At 42.3% G+C, this 18,389-nt stretch overlaps 1 protein-coding gene across 1 annotated transcript in view; it reads right to left on the bottom strand.

Moving 5' to 3' along the window:
* KDM1A (lysine demethylase 1A) overlaps nt 1–16,875 on the bottom strand; it is a gene marked incomplete in the record, with an annotated part of 2,315,042 nt that extends 2,298,167 nt beyond the window's left edge. Inside the window, 1 exon segment of the mRNA XM_044060124.1 lies at nt 16,762–16,875. Coding sequence (XP_043916059.1) covers nt 16,762–16,791 — 30 coding nt within the window.
* Nucleotides 16,876–18,389: the final 1,514 nt, after the last annotated feature.

The raw sequence follows: 18,389 nt of genomic DNA, 5'->3' as shown, positions 1-18,389 counted from the left end.
AGTCGTCCAGGTATGGATAAATTTGTATTCCCTGTAGCCTGCAGTGAGCGATTACTGATGCCAGGCATTTTGTGAATACTCTGGGCAGTAGATAAGCCAAAGGGCAATGCTGAGAATTGATAATGCTTTGATCCTGCAAGAAATCTGAGGTATCTTCTGCAATTTGGTCGTATGGGGACGTGCAGGTATGCCTCCTTGAGATCTAGAGTTACCAGCCAACACTCCTTGCCCAGCATGGGAAGAAGTTGCTGTAGGGTCAGCATTTTGAATTTTGGGACAATGATGTATGTGTTTAAGACGGACAGGTCGAGAATAGGTCTCCAACTTTTCTCTTTTCTTGGTACTAGGAAGAGTCTGGAGTAGAATCCTTTGCCCTGTTCTGTTATTGGTACTCTTTCCACAGCTCTCATCTTTGTTAATTCTGCTATCTGCTTTAGAGCTTCTGTTTTTTGATTTGGAGGTAGATTTGGCATTCCTCTTTTTACTGGTAAGGTGTGGAAGTGGAACCTGTAGCCTTGGTCTATGGTTTGCAAAATCCACTTGTCTTTCGTGATACAGTGCCAATTTTTCAAAAATAAGGCTAACTTTCCGCCTAAAGGTGCTGCTATTTGCTCCCTGGTAGGCGGTGTCAGAGCCAAGTCACTGTGATTGTCCTGTTGTAGTGGCAGTGGTTGTGTCTGTGCTTCGGTTATTGCCTTGCCACTGGCGTCCTCTGTAGGCACCTCCTCTGGATTGATTTCTGCCTCTAGAGCGTCTATTCCTGCCTCTTTGAGATTTTGAGGAATCTGGAAAGGACCAATTTTTGGCAGGCCAGTTCCTGCTAAACCTTGGGGACTGAACCTGTAAGAAATCCTTAACTGTTTGTACAGATTTTGCCTTTTCTTCCATTTTCTTCATTACTTGCTGAGCAGGTGTACCAAATAGACTGGCCTTATCCATAGGAGCATCTAACAGCTTTGCTTTAACATGATCCGGCAAGACCTGTTCTTTCAACCATGCATGCCTTCTTATCACTGTGCCAGTCATGGCTGATCTAAATGAAGCCTTCCAGTGCATCATAGCCACATTTTAAAGAATGGTTACTAACCTGTTGGATGTTATTCACCATTTCTAAAACATATTTCTTATCTAAGGAGTCATCCGAGGACAGCTTCTTAGTTAGCTGATCAAGCATAAACTCTTGGTATTTGATCATATGAAACTGACAGTTTAAAGCTCTAGCTGAGAGAGTAGCAGAGGTGTAAACTTTTTTCCCCCCATCTCTCTAAGGACCTGGATTCCCTTTCAGGAGTAGGGTTTTTTGCTGAGGTCGAGGCTACTGCCTTAGGCCCCTGGGATATAGTCTCAGGATCTGCAAGTGGGGCCTTGTATAGGTGGTGATGAGTGTCTGGCACCCTGTAAAATCTATCTGGTTTGGCAGGGGCTGGAGGTAATGTATCAGGAGCAGTGCAAACATCATTAAATGCATCATCCACAACAGGCAGTACTGGAGGAATAGCTAAGGGCCTATGTTGTGGTAAGTGTAGGAAAGTCCTAAGCCTTTTTCTTTAATCTGAGAAGTCTTGTCCCTGCCATTGGAATTGTTCTCTCATGGCATGTAAGGTTTCCCCAAAGGAAAACTCCTCTGGCGGAGAGGCAGATGGGATGGATTCTTCAGCATCTGAATCTTCATATGTAGACAAAGGAGCCTCTGGCTGGTCTGTAATGTCCGAGTCATCTGCAGAATCATCAGAGGACACTGGCTCGGGGGGCTCTGCTCTGGATCTCTTTTCTGGTGGCCGAGAGGCCCTGTCTGGGTGAGATTGGGATCCCCTAATTAGGGATATTAAATCCTCTGCCAGTGTAAGCATTTGTGAACTAGAAGTGGGCCTGTGTGAGGGGGGCTTAACAGGCACTGATCTAACAGTTTTGGCTGCTTTAGCCCTGGCAAAGGCCTTAATAGACATGGCTGCAGGAGGCCTAGCAGCACCACGTGCTGGGGTAGAAACATCCAAAGGGATGGTATCTGATAAATCACTAGGAACCACATTAGTAGGCAAAATTTCTGAGGCCGATTCAACTAAGGTAGCAGGAGCCTCAGTAGCAGTCATGGATTCGGCTAAAGATTGACCTGTATTCTCGGTTTCGGCCGAAACCGAGACACTCGCGGCTTGCTTAACCGTGGTTTCGGCCGAAACTGCGGACCGCGAGTGTCGGTCTTTTTCTTTGCGTTTTTTAACAATTTGGGTAGTCGGAGGATCCGACGGCATAACGTACGCAAAATCTGAGCCGTAAAACTGTTCAGCAAACTCCGACCGACGCCTAAGCGTTCGTCGGTTGAAGGAAGCACAGGCCGAACAGGCTGCTACGTCGTGGTCTGGGCCTAAGCAAGGCAGACAGTAAGAGTGGAAATCTTTATGAGGTATTTGTTTCCCACAAGTTAAACAGTTATTGACTTTTTCTGACATCGGCTGAGGCAAGAAAGAGTCCCCAACGGGGTACTTAGCTTTTAGAAGTCTTGAAGTAGTATTCGGTAGTAGTAATCTCTGGATCTGACCGACCGGCACTTGCGAACAGCTTCTGCTTCGGGCGCCACGCGGCAAGAAAGACTGAGGAAAATGGCGTCGGCTGATGCCTTTATACCCGAAGACCAGCAGAGATGACGTCGGGTGGAGTGCGACATCAGCCGAAGCCGGACCCAGACTTTGGAATCCGGCCGACCGAAGGGCTGCTTGACGACAGGACAACCCATTTGTTATGACTGCAGATGCTACCTTGAAGGACATCTTAGAAGGTGTTTGACAAATGCCAGATGCTTTAAAAGAATGTCCTTGCTTTCTGCTTGAATAAGGCAGTCGTCCAGGTATGGGTATATTTGAATTCCTCTTTGTCTGCAGTATGCAATTACTGGTGTCAGGCATTTTGTGAAGACCCTGGGCGCAGTAGATAAGCCAAAGGGCAGTGCAGAGAATTTATAATGTGTTGAACCTGCAATGAAGCGGAGGTATCTTCTGCAATTTTGTCTGACAGGGACATGCAGGTATGCCTCCTTGAGGTCCAACGTTACTAGCCAAGCATTCTTGCCCAGCATGGGAAGAAGCTTCTGTAGTGTTAGCATCTTGAATTTTGGTACTTGCAGATAGGTGTTCAGAATTGAAAGATCCAGAATGGGTCTCCATGCTTCGTCTTTTCTTGGGACTAGAAAGAGTCTTGAGTAAAATCCTTGTCCTTGCTCCTGTGTAGGTACCTGCTGACTGGCTCTCATGTCCATGAGAGCTGTAATTTGTTTTTGTGCCTCTGCTCATTGATTTGGTGGCAGGTTTGGCATTCCTATTATCCTTGGCAAGGTATGAAAGTGGAATCTGTATCCTTGTGAGACAATGTTTAGGACCCATTTGTCTTTTGTGATGATGGGCCAGTTGTCGGCAAAAAATGCTAATTTTCCTCCCAAGGGAGCTACCAGGAGAGATTTGCTTAGTAGTTTGAAGATTGAGTCATTGTGTCCGTCTTCTGCTAGCTTGGGGCCTGTCTTCTCCTCCTTTCTGGGTAGCAGTACCCCATTGGCGAGGTTTGTAAGGGCCTTGTGACTGACCTCTGCCCCTTGAGAGTCTGTATTTGCCCCTCTGATCTGTCAGAAGCTGGAAAGGACCAGTTTTTTGTTGGCCAATTTCTGCTGAAACGAGGGGGTTGTACCTGTAAAAAATCCTTGACCATCTGCATAGACTTTGCCTTATCCTCCATTTTCTTTAAAACCTCTTCTGCTTTGACACGAAATAATACAGCCTGCTGTAAAGGTGCATCCAATAATTAACATGATCAAGTAGGGTTTGTTCTTTTAACCAATCATGTCTACGTATGACAGACCCAGTAACAGCTGCTCTACAGGAAGCTACCAATGAATCAAATCCACATTGTAAAGTATGTTTGCCCACCTGTTCAGCTGCATGCAACAGATCCTGCATTTCCTTGAATTCAGACTGTTCAGTATGTGTGCTCATTTTTTGTTTTAATTGAGACATTAGGAATTGCTGATATTTCAGCATGCAAGACTGACAATTTAATGCTCTCATAGCCAGAGTTGCTGAGGTGTATATTTTCTTTCCCCATCTATCTAGGGCTCTGGAATCCCTTTCAGAGGGCACAAGACTTTTTAGCCATAGAAGCTTTAGCCCCCCTTAGGACCCTGGGAAATTGTTTCTGGGTCAGCCACAGGGCTTTTATAAAGGAATTTGTGTGAGTCAGGTACTCTGTAGTATCTGTCTGGTTTGGCTGGAGCAGGAGGTAGAGAGTCAGGATTTAGACTAGACTCCAAGTAAACATCATCCACAATATCTAAAACTGGAGGGATAGCAAGTGGTCTGTGCTGGGGTAGTAAAAGGAACTCTCGGAGCCTTTTCTTAGAATCAGAGTAGTCCTGGCCTTCCCAGTGGAAATGTTCCTTCATGGTATGTAAAGTTTCCCCAAAGAAGTAGTCTTCAGGGGGAAATGCTGAGGGAATAGAGTCTTCAGCATCAGAGTCTTCATAAGGTGGAAAAGTGTAATCCTGTTCCTCAAAAAAATCTGAGGAAATTGAAACCTGGTCAGAGGAAGCATAATCCTCCTCTTGTCTTGGTCTTTTATCTGGAGGGGGATGGGAACCTCTGATTAGGGTAATCAAATCTTCAGCCATCTTAAGCATCTGTTTCTTAGGCATGGGGTCTTGAACTGTAGACTGATGTACAGTCTTTTTTGGTTTTAAAGAAGTTTTAAGCTTGGCATAAGATTTAATGGTGAGTGTAGTCTGTCTGAAGACACCTTCTGCAACCAAAGGTGTTTCCACTGCACCGGGGTCTCCTTCTGCTCCGGTGTTGGAAGGGCCTAATGAAGATGGCTGCGTCGGCCTAGTACACTCCGCTTGAGAATCCGCAGCTGTCTGGGGTTCCAATTCTGCGGTCGTCAGGGGCTGTATAGGCACCTCACTGAAAACTGGAGAACCGGCGACAGGCCCAGCAGAGGCCTCGGAGTCTGGCTTGTTCCTAGGCTGCCTGTCCTTATCCTTCTGTTTTTTATGTATGCCAGTCGGCTGCTCCGACGGCATGATATAATTAAATTTCCTACCAAAGTAATGTCGTGCGAAGTCAAAACGGCGTTTGATAGTTCGTTTATTAAACCTATCACAAAACCGACAACCTGTGATGTCGTGGTCTGGGCCTAGGCAAGGAATACAATAAGAATGGAAGTCCTTATGAGGTATTTGCTTCCCACAAGAAATGCAATTGTTAACTTTTTCTGACATCGGACTGAGGCAAGAAAAGGTTCCCCAACGGGGTACTAAGCTTTATTGAAGACGGACTGAAATTCGAATCGAAAATCTCAGGTGTCGGCCGACCAGCACTTACTAACCGCTTTTGCTTCAGGCACCGCGCGGCAAGAAAGACTGAAGAAAATGGCGTCTGATGCCTCTTGTATACCCCTGGCGCACTGACGTCAGGGAAGTGACAGCAACCGACGCCGGACCAAGACTTTGGAATTCAGGCCGACTGCAGGACCGCCTGACGGCAGGATAACACAAGTGCGATGACTGCAGCAAGGTAACACGATGAACATCAGAAAGTGAGGAAGAAACAGCTCTCCGACATCAGACTGGCTGGAGCCAGGAGGATCTCCAAGGGGATTTGGGTCCAAAAAACATATCATCTTCTCTACGTCTGCTTCAGTGAGGCTCCTAGAAGACTTGGCTGACCTAATGGATAAGATAGAGGAATGTGGCCTGGACTGGTGCACTGGTCTGGCTTGCAACATTGCAGAATGGAGCCTGGAAGAGACAGGCTTTAGAAAAAAAAACCTGGTTGAGTACAGGATCCTAGAATTATCTGAGTTTAGAAAGTTTTGGATCCAGAACCAAAGACCGTGATCGATCCAAGGATCTCTTCCTCAAAGTTTTGGGCTTGTCCTTATCCTTGTCTTTTAATTTTACCTTTTGTTTGTCAGATAGCTCAGCTAGCTTCTTTGAGAAAGATGAACATGAAGCAGCAGTGGATTTTCCAGATACAGAAGAGGTTACCTCCGACTGAAGGTGGAAGCAATCCCTTAAAAACCAGTTTCTACATTCAGTAATGGCCCATTGGCCAAAAGCTTCGCAGAAGGAGCAGGTGGTGTCCAGATGTGATGGGCCCAAACACACATTTATCATATGCGTCAGAGTTATTACACTGTAGAATTAAAGTTTTTTTTTTTTTATACCAGTAAGAATACTACTGCTTGTGTGCACATATATGTATGTATAAGTCTGCGTCTACAGATTTTATACACGTACACACAAGTGTGTATAATATATATATATATATATATATATATATATATATATGTATGTATATATATACACACAGACACACACGCATATATACACTGCACATATGCTTATTTATAATATACACGTTATACATATACATCATATATTATAGACATTATACATACAGGGATACATATACACAATGTATACATTTTTTTTCAGCTTTTTAAATGAATAGATAGCATTCCACGCCAAGATGAGATCCCAAGAAAAGGGGTGGAAAAGGAATAGTAAGAGACTATGTAAGCAGGAGAAAAAAAGTTATTGAAGAGGACAGACCGCAATTAAATTAGTTCTACTAATCTCTTAAAAAAAAAAAACTAAAAAATAATCTGAGCACCCACATATCTGTCCTTCGCTTGGGGCGGCAAACAAGATCTGATGCAACTCATTCTATGCACAGGGATTATGGGTAAGGGGAGGAACCTGAGCATTGGATTCAAAGGTTGAAAGTGGCTGAAGTTAGACCAATCTCAGATAAGTGACCAATATGTTGAGAAATGGATGGAAAACGCATCATCAGATCCCCATTTATACAGACAGTGTAGAGACTTATGGAAAGAGAAAGGATGCGGGTCCAAATGGTACTAGAAATGCTTCTTAGACCAGAGAAGGAATCTAGTTTATAATGCTTTCTAAAACAGTGCACAAAGCCCAAGCGGTTTCTTCTAGAATTTAACCTTTTCCAAAAAGCCACATACTAAAATTGTTCCATTTTGTTGCGGGTATAACAAAAGTTAATAGCACGGGACAGCCATTTGGAAATATAGTCTGCTTTGACACGTCACCCCCTTTTTTCTTCACATTCACAAGAAGTGATGAACTGATCAGAGCTCCCAAAAAAATTCAAAGTGGTACCAGGAGTTCTCTGTGGACAACCAAGCAATGAAGCATCCTTCGCTCCCTCACAGCTTAACTCAAGGTAAACTGGGATAACACTAAGGAAACCAGATCTTTATGGAAAATGAGAAGGTTGACTCACCACACCAGCTTGCAACTCACTTTCCTTGCAGATTTCAAAATAAAAAATACAGTTTTCCAAGTAAAGAACCTTAAATCAGCTTGAGTCACAGGTTCGGAATGCGACAGTCAACCTGTCCAGCACATAGTCAAGATCTCAAGGAAGGTGTCAGGAGTAAAACTGAGAACACTAAAAGAAAAGATGAGGATCTATGGGCAGATGTGTTGAAATGGCTGCAAAGTGAAGAAAGTAAATCACAAATATTTGAGCATCAGTGGTACAAAATCCTTGATGGGCCCCTGGGTTAATGATTAGACACCAGATAAAAATTTGCTTCCAATTACCAACACAGGTTTTTCTAGTAGCAGACTTTACCTCCTCGCTACCTGCTGCATGTCTGTAAAATAGATGCATAAAAGGTATAAAACATCATCTGGGCAAGTCAGGTGAAGCCGATTGATACAGGGGGAGTTGGATACACCCCAGTTTTGGGAAGTAGATACAGTTTGTGAGGAAACTTGTGCTTACTGTCCCCTGGGTAAAAGAGGGTCACACCACAATGATTTTTGGGACCACCTTTTCAAATTTCAGAATTATCCCGGATATTACTGGAAAAGGTATAACCGTATAAAGCAGGATTCCCTTCCCTTCCAAAGGGAATGAAAAAGCATCTATTGTCCAGGTCTGCTTGCAAGGAGCCCTAGGTTCGGTTGAATTTTGTCTCTCCACCAATAAAATTCCAAAAAGCCCAAAACTAGAATTTGATACTCAGAATGCAAGTGCTGGGTCCAGGGGTCTTTTTAAATTGTATTTTAATATCATATATAACTTGACTACAAGTATCATGAAAATCATAGAAGCCATGAACCCTAGGAACCTGAGAAATTTGCTTACAAGTCAGACTGACTGGGAAAGTTCCTGAGAGACGGAGTCAAGAAGGATTTTTGCAATGTTCATCTGGAATCCCAGACTGGTCAACTGAGGCATAACTCATGTTAATGATGCTTGACATCTGGATAAAGACTCTACAAAGATATGTCACCTAAACAAGAAAAGATGAGAATGACATCAAGTTTACACTAAGCTACAATGGGGGGAAGGGGGGGGGGCCTTTACTAGTTTTCAGAAACTCGAAATTCATACTGTTAAGACAATATGATAGTTTCCGAAAACTCTAAGCTTTTCAATGGAAATCTGAGAATTTACCCTTTTCCCCAATGCAGTGCAATCTCAGAGTTGGTGTATACATAATGTACAGGAAGTGGGCGGGGGGTGCATGGGGGTTTGCCCTCCCCCTTGGTAAAACAAAAAAAGAACTTCAAAAAACAAATGTACAAGTTTTCAGAAACTTGATCATACTGTTTCAACAATATGAATTTCCAGTTTCTGAAAACTCGAGCTGCTGACATTAACGCGACTGGGGCTAGACATTCTGTGAATACCCTTGGACCTGTAGATAGATCAAAGAGCAGTGCAGAGAAAATATAGTTGTATAAAATCTTAGCACAATAGATATTCTTCTCTTCACTGTTGCAGTATTCCTAACATGAAGAATTCCTCAGAAAGGCGACCTGATGTTCTGCCAGTATACCAAAGCCTTTAATTACCTTTAGGTATGCCGTACGTATGTTCCTCACGTACATAGGGCATAAAAGTGACGTTGGCTGTACCATATTCAAAAGTGAATGCCCCAGTAGGAATGCTAGTCCACCCAGAACACAAAAATAACCAAGTGGTAGGAGGGAGGGATTGAATACTGCAACAATGAAGAGGAGGACATCTACCTTGATAGCAAGATTATATACAACTATACTATGTCCTTCTATTCTACTGTTGCAGTATTTTTTACATGAGGGAGATTACCAAAGCCCAGGAAGAAGCTTGGGAGGAGGAAGGACCAGTAGAGCTTTCTATAAAGCCATGAAGGACACTAGCAAAACCAACTCTAGCTTTGGATATCCCACCAAACTTGTAGAAGTTGGTACAAGTATGCAAAGAAGTCCAGGTAGCTGCCACAAGAATGAAGTTAAGTGCCCAGGCCCTTGAAAAAAGCACCAAAAGCTGCCACAGCCCTAGTGGAATAAGCCTTAACAGGAAAAGAAGAAATGGTCTGCTTGGAAACAACCAATCCCAAAGACATGGAATAAAAAACAAAAAATCTGATCAGAATTCCCGATGGCCTTAGTCTTATCCAAATAAAATTTGAGTGGTCTATGCACATCCAAAGTGTATAGTACCTTCTCGCTAGCAGATTGTGAAGGGAAAAAGTGGATAAATGAACAGATTAAGTGACAACTCTCTCACCACCTTGGGCATAAAAGAAGAATTAGTACACAAGGGCACCCTGTCCTTATGAAAAACCAAAAAAGCAGGATAAGCCATAAAGGCTTGAAGCTTAGACTGAAGTAAGGGCTAACAGAAAAGTCTTCCAAGAACAGTGTTGCAAGGAAGCTGAAGCTAAAGGCTCAAACGGAGACAGAGTTAGTTTCTCCAAAATGAAATTAAGATCCCAGGGAGGAGGAATAGGCCACCCAGGAGGTCTAATGTGAAAGACACCTTTAAGAAACTTTTGCCTCAAACCTAGAAGCTAAAGGAAATAAAGGCAGACAAGCAGAGATAGCCAATAAGTGGGACTTAATGAAGTAACGCAACTCGGCATTGAGAAAAATCACACAAAAGCAAGAACCACAGGAACATACACCGATAGTGGTTTCAGGTTACGTGAAAGACACCAGACAGAAAATCTCTTCCATTCGGATACGTAGGATTTCCCAGTACTGGCTTTCCTGGCCTCCTGCAGAACCTTAAGCATGTCATCAGAGAAAACCCGTCTATAACGACTCAAAATCCTATCACACAGAGTCAGATGAAGAGTGAACTGATGAAGATGGATTAGAGATACTTTGTCTTGTGTGAGTGGGTCCACTCTGAAGCAATTTGAGATAACTGTCCTTGGCTTAATGCAGAAGAGGGTGGAACCAATGCTGCCTTGACAAAAAGGGAGTCACCAGCAAGATTTTGGGTTTGCCCTTTTGAGTCCTGAATATAACTTTTGGAATAAGAGGAAGGGTGGAATGTATACAGAAATATAGACTTCGAAGAAAATGATAGGGTGTCGTCCTTCCAAACCAGAGGACCAGAGATCCTGAAAATTGAAGCAGTTGTCTGTTCAGAGGGGAGGCAAACAGATCTACTCAAGGAGTACCCCACTTGTGTACAATATCCAGAAACGCATCCCTATGAAGCATCCATTCATGGAATTGTGTGTCTGCCACACAGTTTTGACCTGAAGAAATATAAACTGCCTGAAGAATCGCATAATACTGTTCCGTAAATGTTCCCAAACCAAACCAGGAGAGCTAGCCTACAAAGGTGGTAAGATTTTGCTCCCCATGTGTTTACATATCACAGGACTGTGCTGTTGTCTGTAAACACTTTAATAGGCCCTACAGACAGAAGAGGATGTAAAGCTTGAAGGGCCAGCCAGCAGAAGTGCTCATCTCTTTGATGCTGATGTGCTCCTTCTGTTGAAGAGGAGACCAGATCCCCTGTACTTTTATAGTGCCAAGGGCTGCTCCCCAAACTGTGTCTGAAGTCTCTCAACAGTTCTTGAAATGGAAAATGGGGATGGAAGGGAAGGCCTGGATTCACCAGAGATGTTCTTTCTTTAGATAGGGAAGAGGAAATGTAAATTCTAGGGGATCAGCATGCTGTTGCTAGACTGACTTCAGGAACCACTGAAATTTCCTCATGTGGATTTTTGGCTAAAGGTAACATAGGGATGGTGGATGCCATAAATCCTAGAAGTCTCAAAAACTCTCTGGCTGCGACAGAGGTCGGTGAAAAATGATTTTAAAAGAAGGAAATGAGAGTCTAGATTTTGGCAGAGGTAGTGATGCCAACATAGGCACAGTCAGAATCCTGCACCCCAAGAAAACAATCTTGAAAAGTTATTAGAGAAGGCTTTTTGAAATTTATTGTGAAACCCAGACTTTGCAAAAGAGTAATGACAAAGACTTTGCAGTAGGGTTTCTGGAAAGGATGCTTGAAAGAGGAGACCATCCAAGTAAGGGAATACTTGGATGCCTTGAAGCCTGCAAAAAGCAATCACAGGAGCTAGGCATTTGGAGAATACCTTTGGAGCAGTAGAGAGGCCAAAGAGCAAAGCAGGGAACTGAAAATGCCAGGAAGCAACAGAAAAATGTAAATATTGCCTGAAAGGGGGATAAACAGGTATGTGAAGGTAGGCATCCTTGATATCCAGACAGACCATGAAAGGAACAAGGTCTGAAGAGATAATATGCGAAAGGAAGGAACCTTTGGAAAATTATTGGTGTGAAAGATCCAGAATGGGTCTCCAAGGACCTTTCTGGGTACCAGAAATTCTGGAATAAAACCCTTTTCCCCTTTGGGCCTGTGGAACCTCTTGAATAGTTTCCTGATAAACAGTTCTCGAAGCACTTCTGGGAATACATCTAAGTATTCTAGAGGTAGCTACGGAATGCCCATGAGAAGAGGAAATGATTTCCAAACCATGAAATACCCTTGTTGAATTGACCATGAGCCTTGGGTTATGCTTGACCAAACTGAAAAGAGAAAACAAAGTGAGAGAGGAATGAGGCTGGGAGGAGCGAGACAGTCAGATGATATTACCTGGCCTGCCATGAAAGGGCTTCTTCTGAGCAGAAGTCTAATTAGTTTTAGCTGGAGGAACTCTCCTTCCACCTTTTTTATTCTTAGGATGACGGGCCTGTCTTTGATCAAAAGCTGGCTTGGAAGGATTGCTCCTTTGGAACTTGGGCACAGGTGAAACAAAGATGTTTTAAGTCCTGCAACTTAATGCCTTTCTCCTGCGAGAACCTTTTCAGGAGAAGCATACTCTAGAGGGGACAGAATCTGGGTAGAATAAGCCAAGGATTCCTCATCCAAAGAAACCTCTATCAGAAGACTCTCGATCCTCAACTCTCTTGAGAGGAAGCTGTGCAATGAGGATCAAGGACAGACACATGGAGGTTTCAGAACCATAAGGGCAGTAAATATTTGCCATTCACTTTGAGGGTCCCTGGGAGAAGAAATACGCTTCGTTTTTTTTTTTTTTAACTGGACATCTGCCTTATGAAATGTGGAAGGGCCCGAAGTCAGCCTACACTCAATAACTGCTGACCGAACTTTTTCCCTCACCAGAATTTGAGGACCGCCCCTCTTAGGCTCTTCTGCGATTATCAGTCTTGGTTTCCACTGACCATCTGAAACAGATGTTTGCAATGCCTCAGAGGACACACCTGTTGTCAGATCCATGGCTGCCTCCAAAACAATCCCAGCCAAGGATTCAGACTCCAGAACCTAGTGAACCTCCAAGGCTTTCATCAACCTCGAGACAGACATCCTTTTTAGGAGGTACAGAGGAAGAGTCTGATGTAGGATTTTTGGCCTCTCTTCAATGAAGACTCCACATCATGCCCTGAAGTTTCCTTCACAGAGTCTTTTGCTAAAAGTTTGAGAAGCTTGTTTTACAAGTAAATTGCAAAGGAGGAAAGACTATTTCATAAAGTCTTAGGCACAAAGGCCTGACAAGTCCTGCAAGTTTAAGGATTGTGAGAAGGCCCCGAGCAAAACGAGCACTGCTCACGACTGTCCTTATGTGGAATCTGTCTCCCATACTAACATTTGTCTTTTCTGGATGATCTGTAAAACCCCACCACAAAAAGCAGCAGAAATAAGAAAAAAACACAACGGGGCACTTACCTGAACTGCTTGATATACCAGCACACAACTCAGGCGAGCAGAGCGATGACACAAGATGGCATTCGGACCAGTGACAGAAGTTCTGAGCATGGTATGTCCAAATATCACTTATGCCCTACGTATGTGAGGAGCATATGTGCAACATATGGCATATCTTAAGGTAATTAAAAGGCTTTGGTATACTGGCCTGCTAGTGGGCTGGACTTGTTAGGAAAACCCCCTTGTTAAGAATACAGCAACAGTAGAACAGGAGGACATCTGATAAATGTGAACAAGAAACAAAACCTTAGAAATCTCCTGAAGCCTATGGATATGGGAATCTGGTTGTAAACATCTTTTACATCTTGGGTTACTAAGTAAAACTCGTGAGAAATGAGGGAAACTGGTCCTGTAATTTTAACATTTTAAAATGTTGGTACTTTCACATACAAATTCAGAAATGAAAGGTCTAGTACTGATCTTCAAGAGGCCCCTTTGGTATTACAAACGTTCTGGAGTGAAAGCCCTTGCCACTTTGATTTAAAGCTACTCGTTCTAGGACTCTCTGGGAGTATAAAAACTGAAGAACCTCGGGAAAAGCTTCTCTTCAGTTCAGAGGTAGGGAGATACTCCAATGAAAGTTTTTGCATCAGGTGTCATCTGTAATCTTCCTGCACTACTTTTAAAACCCAGGAGTCCAAAACAATCTTTTGTCAAAGGGGAATGCTAAGGGCTAATTTTTGGGACAGACTTCTAGAAATACTGTACGAGGAAGAGGTTAAGGAATGATGACATAATTCTAGAATGTGCTGTGCTGTTAGTCAACATCTGTCTTCTGAGAAGCACACCCCCCCCCCTTTTGTTACCCTCCAGAAATTTCCTTTTTGCATTTTGTTTGCAGAAAGACATTGGTTTGATTCGGCTTTTAAGTGTAAGAGGAAGACCAGCAAGATTTGTACTCTTTTCGGCTTTTCCTGGTTAGGGGTCGCCACAGCGGAACTCCGGTCCACTAATGGTTGGCAGTCAATTTTTATGGTGCCAAGTTGCTAGCCCGACGCCCAACCTTCAGCGAAGGCACACCCATTCACGCATGCCTTTCGAAGGCCACTCTACTGCAGGGGGGGGGGGGGCATGCAGACTCGACATAGAAGGCACTCCAGCCGAGAATCGAACAGAACATCTTGCTGTGAGGCAACAATGCTACCGCTGTACCACCACGGTCGCTGTAAGATTTGTACTGGGGTAAATTAAATACCTTAAACTCCCAAACTTAAATTTCCCTCTATCATCATGTTGTTTGATAACCCAGGCAGAATTGCCAAACAATACTTCCTTATCTAAAGTTGAATCAAAGATTCAAGACATTGCCTCAACAACAAACGTTTGGTTATGTACCCAAGCATATCTTCAACACTCTAGCAATAGCTCTAAACATAGTATTTACACATCTAAACATAGATTTTACACAATCACACGCATTCTTCAATGTCAAGATACCAGAGAAAGGGTAGAAACAGTTTCTTTCAAAAAAAGAGCTTTCTTCATTAGGAAGAGTGGAAGCCAGTTCCCTCATTCTGTAGAAGTAAAGCACAAACTTTCTCAGATACGCCAGTTAATTAAGAATTCTGAAGGCCAAAGTGGAAGTAAACATTCTCTTACCTAAACACACATTTTATTTTCTTTAATCAAAGTGAAGTGTTCATAACAAGGACCAGCCTATTGCCAAGAAGAAACACTGTTGAAATGGCAACTGGATTAGATCTACGTTGACAAAAACATTTATTAGCCTGAGGTACAGCTTTATCTGCTTTTTAAGGAACTGATGGCTGGCTTTCAGGATATCTACAGGCAGCATTTAACACACCATCCACGGATGGCAATACAGGTGGAAATGGATAGGAATGAGGTATATCCATTAGTAACAAATGGAAACTCCTCAGTTCAGGGTGAACTTCTACTTGTTCCGATAAAAATACCTTAATCAGGCCAGTGCCGGGATGAATGAAAGAAAATTCCTTCACAGGAGTTTCTCACAATCACAGAGCTGGGCTTGAGAATTTGCTGGGCAAGAAGTCCTATCACAATCAAAATCAGTATAATCAGATCCTGTTTCCTTAGAATAGCTTTACATGGAATGCTCATCTGTAAAGGCTTCCACATACCAGGATATATTGCCTGTAACGCCCATCTAGCCAAGGTAAGGAACTCATCTTTTTTAAACATAGTAATTTCCTAACAATTTTTTCTTTTTTTCTTAAAAGGAGTTCCATCAAAAGAAGACTGTCTTGAAGAAGGGACATCTGTGAAGTCTAAAGGTACCTTGCTCATGTTACCCTGAGAAGAATCTCCTGGAGGGTCTCCCCGGCCCAAGGAAAAATGGTTCTCCCATGCCTTTATCCAACACTCGAACAGCCGAAGATATGGTTGACCTCCCTTCCTCCTCCAGTACATGCTGGCTTAAAGGACTGCAAGAGAGTGGTCGGTGTAATAAGCTATGGCCACTGCAGGTTCACTCATTGTCTGAGTAGACAGTGTGCAACAATTGCAAAGACTCCTTGGTAACAAATTTTCTTCTTCTTCCTTGGTACTGCAGAAGAACAGCCAACCAAATCGGACAGAGTGCCCATGCTGTAACCAGTGGAAAAAGAAACAAGTAGCAAGTGTGGCTAGAGTGAGTCAGTTGGAAGAAAAGTTGTCACCAAGTATTCATAAGCAGCAGACTTGCATTCACTTTCTCCAGTCCCTTAACTTACAAAATGTAAAAGTGTATTACATTAAAAAAAAGTACAAACGTATCCTCTTCACCTCACAAACAAATTCCTTCATGACAATCTGCCCGCCATTTCTATTCTGGTTGTATGTGTGCAAGCATTTGAACGGTAATGACCAGGGAACTGTATCCTATTTTACATTTTAAAAGTTAAGGGACTGGGGAAAGTGAGTGGAAGTCTGCTGCTTGTGAACAGTCAGTAACAATTTTTCTTCCAAATGACTCGCTTCAACTACGCTTACCACTTCTGGTTCCTTAGGACAGCTGTAATTAAATCACAGCCCCTGAACTTGAACAGCATAAAAGAAAAAATTCATAACTGAATACCACACACAGACAATTTAACATGTTTTTTCTTTTTTTTTCCTCAATATTTTACATGTTTATAGAAAGCTACCTGCAGTTCTGCATGAAAGCAATATCACAGCTATAATTATTTCAGTCCTTAAATTTGAAAATAAAATTTCATAATAGTCAAATTACAATACTAAATGCCTGAAATGGAATGACCTCACAGTGAGTAGTGTGACACTAAGGATATTCTAGCATTTAATTGTCCGAGTAGACAGTGTGTGCAACAACTGCAATGAAGAGAAAAAAAAAAGTTTATGATGTTTTACACTTTTGAATATAGTCGACAAGGCAGACACAATAATCCACAAAAGTGGGTGTACTCACAGGAAAAAGGAAAAAATTAGCAAAACAATTACTTCACTAACTATACCATACCCCACCAATGCATGCATCTAACTATTACTGCATTCTAAAAGTTTTAAATCAGGTGACCTAAGCCGCAAATTAAACTCTGCTTTTAATTTTGTTGAAGGGTAAAACAAAACCCAATATTTACTTTTGGAATAGCTGATTTTTTTTTATACTCAGTACAAGCTCCATCAGCATATCACCCTACTTAAAAATTGAATATGATAGAAAAACATTCATAATACAACACTTTGTCAATGCAGAATAACCAAAAATTTATCGAGACAGGATTACCTTATAGTCTGATACCGCATGCATGTTCATAACCAGATTAATGGTTTATTTCTCAGAAACACCACTTCCTTGCAGATGTAGCAAGAGAACAAGCAATTACTTGATACCGATCTGTCTGCTGGAAAGAAAAGGAAAAAAAAAAGTTAGATGCTAGCCTCTATAGGTCTTCCTGTTTCTGCTCCAATAGCTATTATACTATGCTTACTTGCACATGGAGCGTTACTACCAGTAATTGGCAAAAAAGCAAAATTTACAGTTTTACAAACAATCCCTAATTACGAGAAAAACGTCAGTTTAAAGTGAGAAGTGAATATACAAAAATAATCACAATCAAAAATCCCATCTCTGCAGTACTAACATCTTACAGCAGGATGCAAGGGCAAGTACTTTCACATTTGCTCTACTGCAAAAACACCATGGTAGAACCAACATGAACAGTCCTTTTTTTACCCATTGTTTAGTCCTCACTTGATACATTCCCTTTTTCTCATCACATTGCCCTTCCATTTCTTTTACTTCCTTCTCCAATGACTCTATTCTCTGAAGATGGGGACAGATTTATTTTAATGTCTCCTTTTGAGATTTATAGTTCAGGAGTGACAAAACATTCCACAACTGTAGCCCAAGGAGTCCTAGAGAAAAAAAAAATCCAAACACAGGACAGCACATTTCTAGCCAAGACACACAAAGACCTCTTACGATTGTGTGTTAAGACTGCATGCGCAACAGAAACTACTTTTTAGCCAATACTGAAGAATAAACCTGACAACAGCTTTAGATGCAATGAGCATGTTTTTTTTTTCTCCACATGGCTTGCTTTTATCATACAGAGATTACATCAACACACACAAAAAGTGCAACTGTGCAAGTGCATTTAACCTAACAGTAGAAATTTGAATGATCACTGCTGCAGCAGCCTTAGCTATATGGCTAGGCTACCACAGTTTAAACTGACTGGGAAAAGGAAGAATGAATATTCAAGAAGCCTGTGGAGAATGCTCCTAGCAAAACCTGCTCTAGACCTGGAAAATACATCTAGTTTGTAGTGCTTTGTAAAAGTATGCACACAGTAGCAAGTTACTGCTCCTAGAATACTACTAGAATCCACTTTCTAAAAAGTCGCGGATGAAGCCAAAGCCCTGGCAGAGTGTGCCTTAACGTCATCTAGGATTGCCTTACTCTGGTAGGTATAAACAAAAGCCAATAGCAGAAGAAAACCATTTAGACATGGTATACTTTTTTTCTTAGCTTCATAAGAAATGAATAATCAGAGCTTCTGAAAAAAAGAAGTTAGGTACTTAGCATAACGTTCCATGTGAGTTGTTTATCTCGCCTTTATTCTCACTGATGGGTTTGGAGCTCACGGCCGATAGCAAAACTCAAGGTCTGCCAGTAGCTAGAGACCAAGCCCCTTATCCCACAATGCACTGCTGGAATTACCTCATATCTTGTTTGCTGCGAGTACATATACCCTTTTATTTATTTCTACAAGGAAGCACTTCCCGAAGGGGAAGAAGTAGTATTAAATAACCAGGATGGTACTAGCCTCTAAGTCAACTGTCAGCCAGGAGGGGGAAGGAGGGAGGGACGTGAGAATAAAGGCGAGATAAACAACTCACATGGAACGT

This window comes from Protopterus annectens, chromosome 1.part2 (assembly GCF_019279795.1).
Source record: "Protopterus annectens isolate FY-2018-M chromosome 1.part2, PAN1.0, whole genome shotgun sequence".
Classification (NCBI taxonomy): domain Eukaryota; kingdom Metazoa; phylum Chordata; order Ceratodontiformes; family Protopteridae; genus Protopterus; species Protopterus annectens.
The sequence above is the reverse complement of the archived record's forward strand: the minus strand, read 5'-3'. Positions and strand labels throughout refer to the sequence as shown.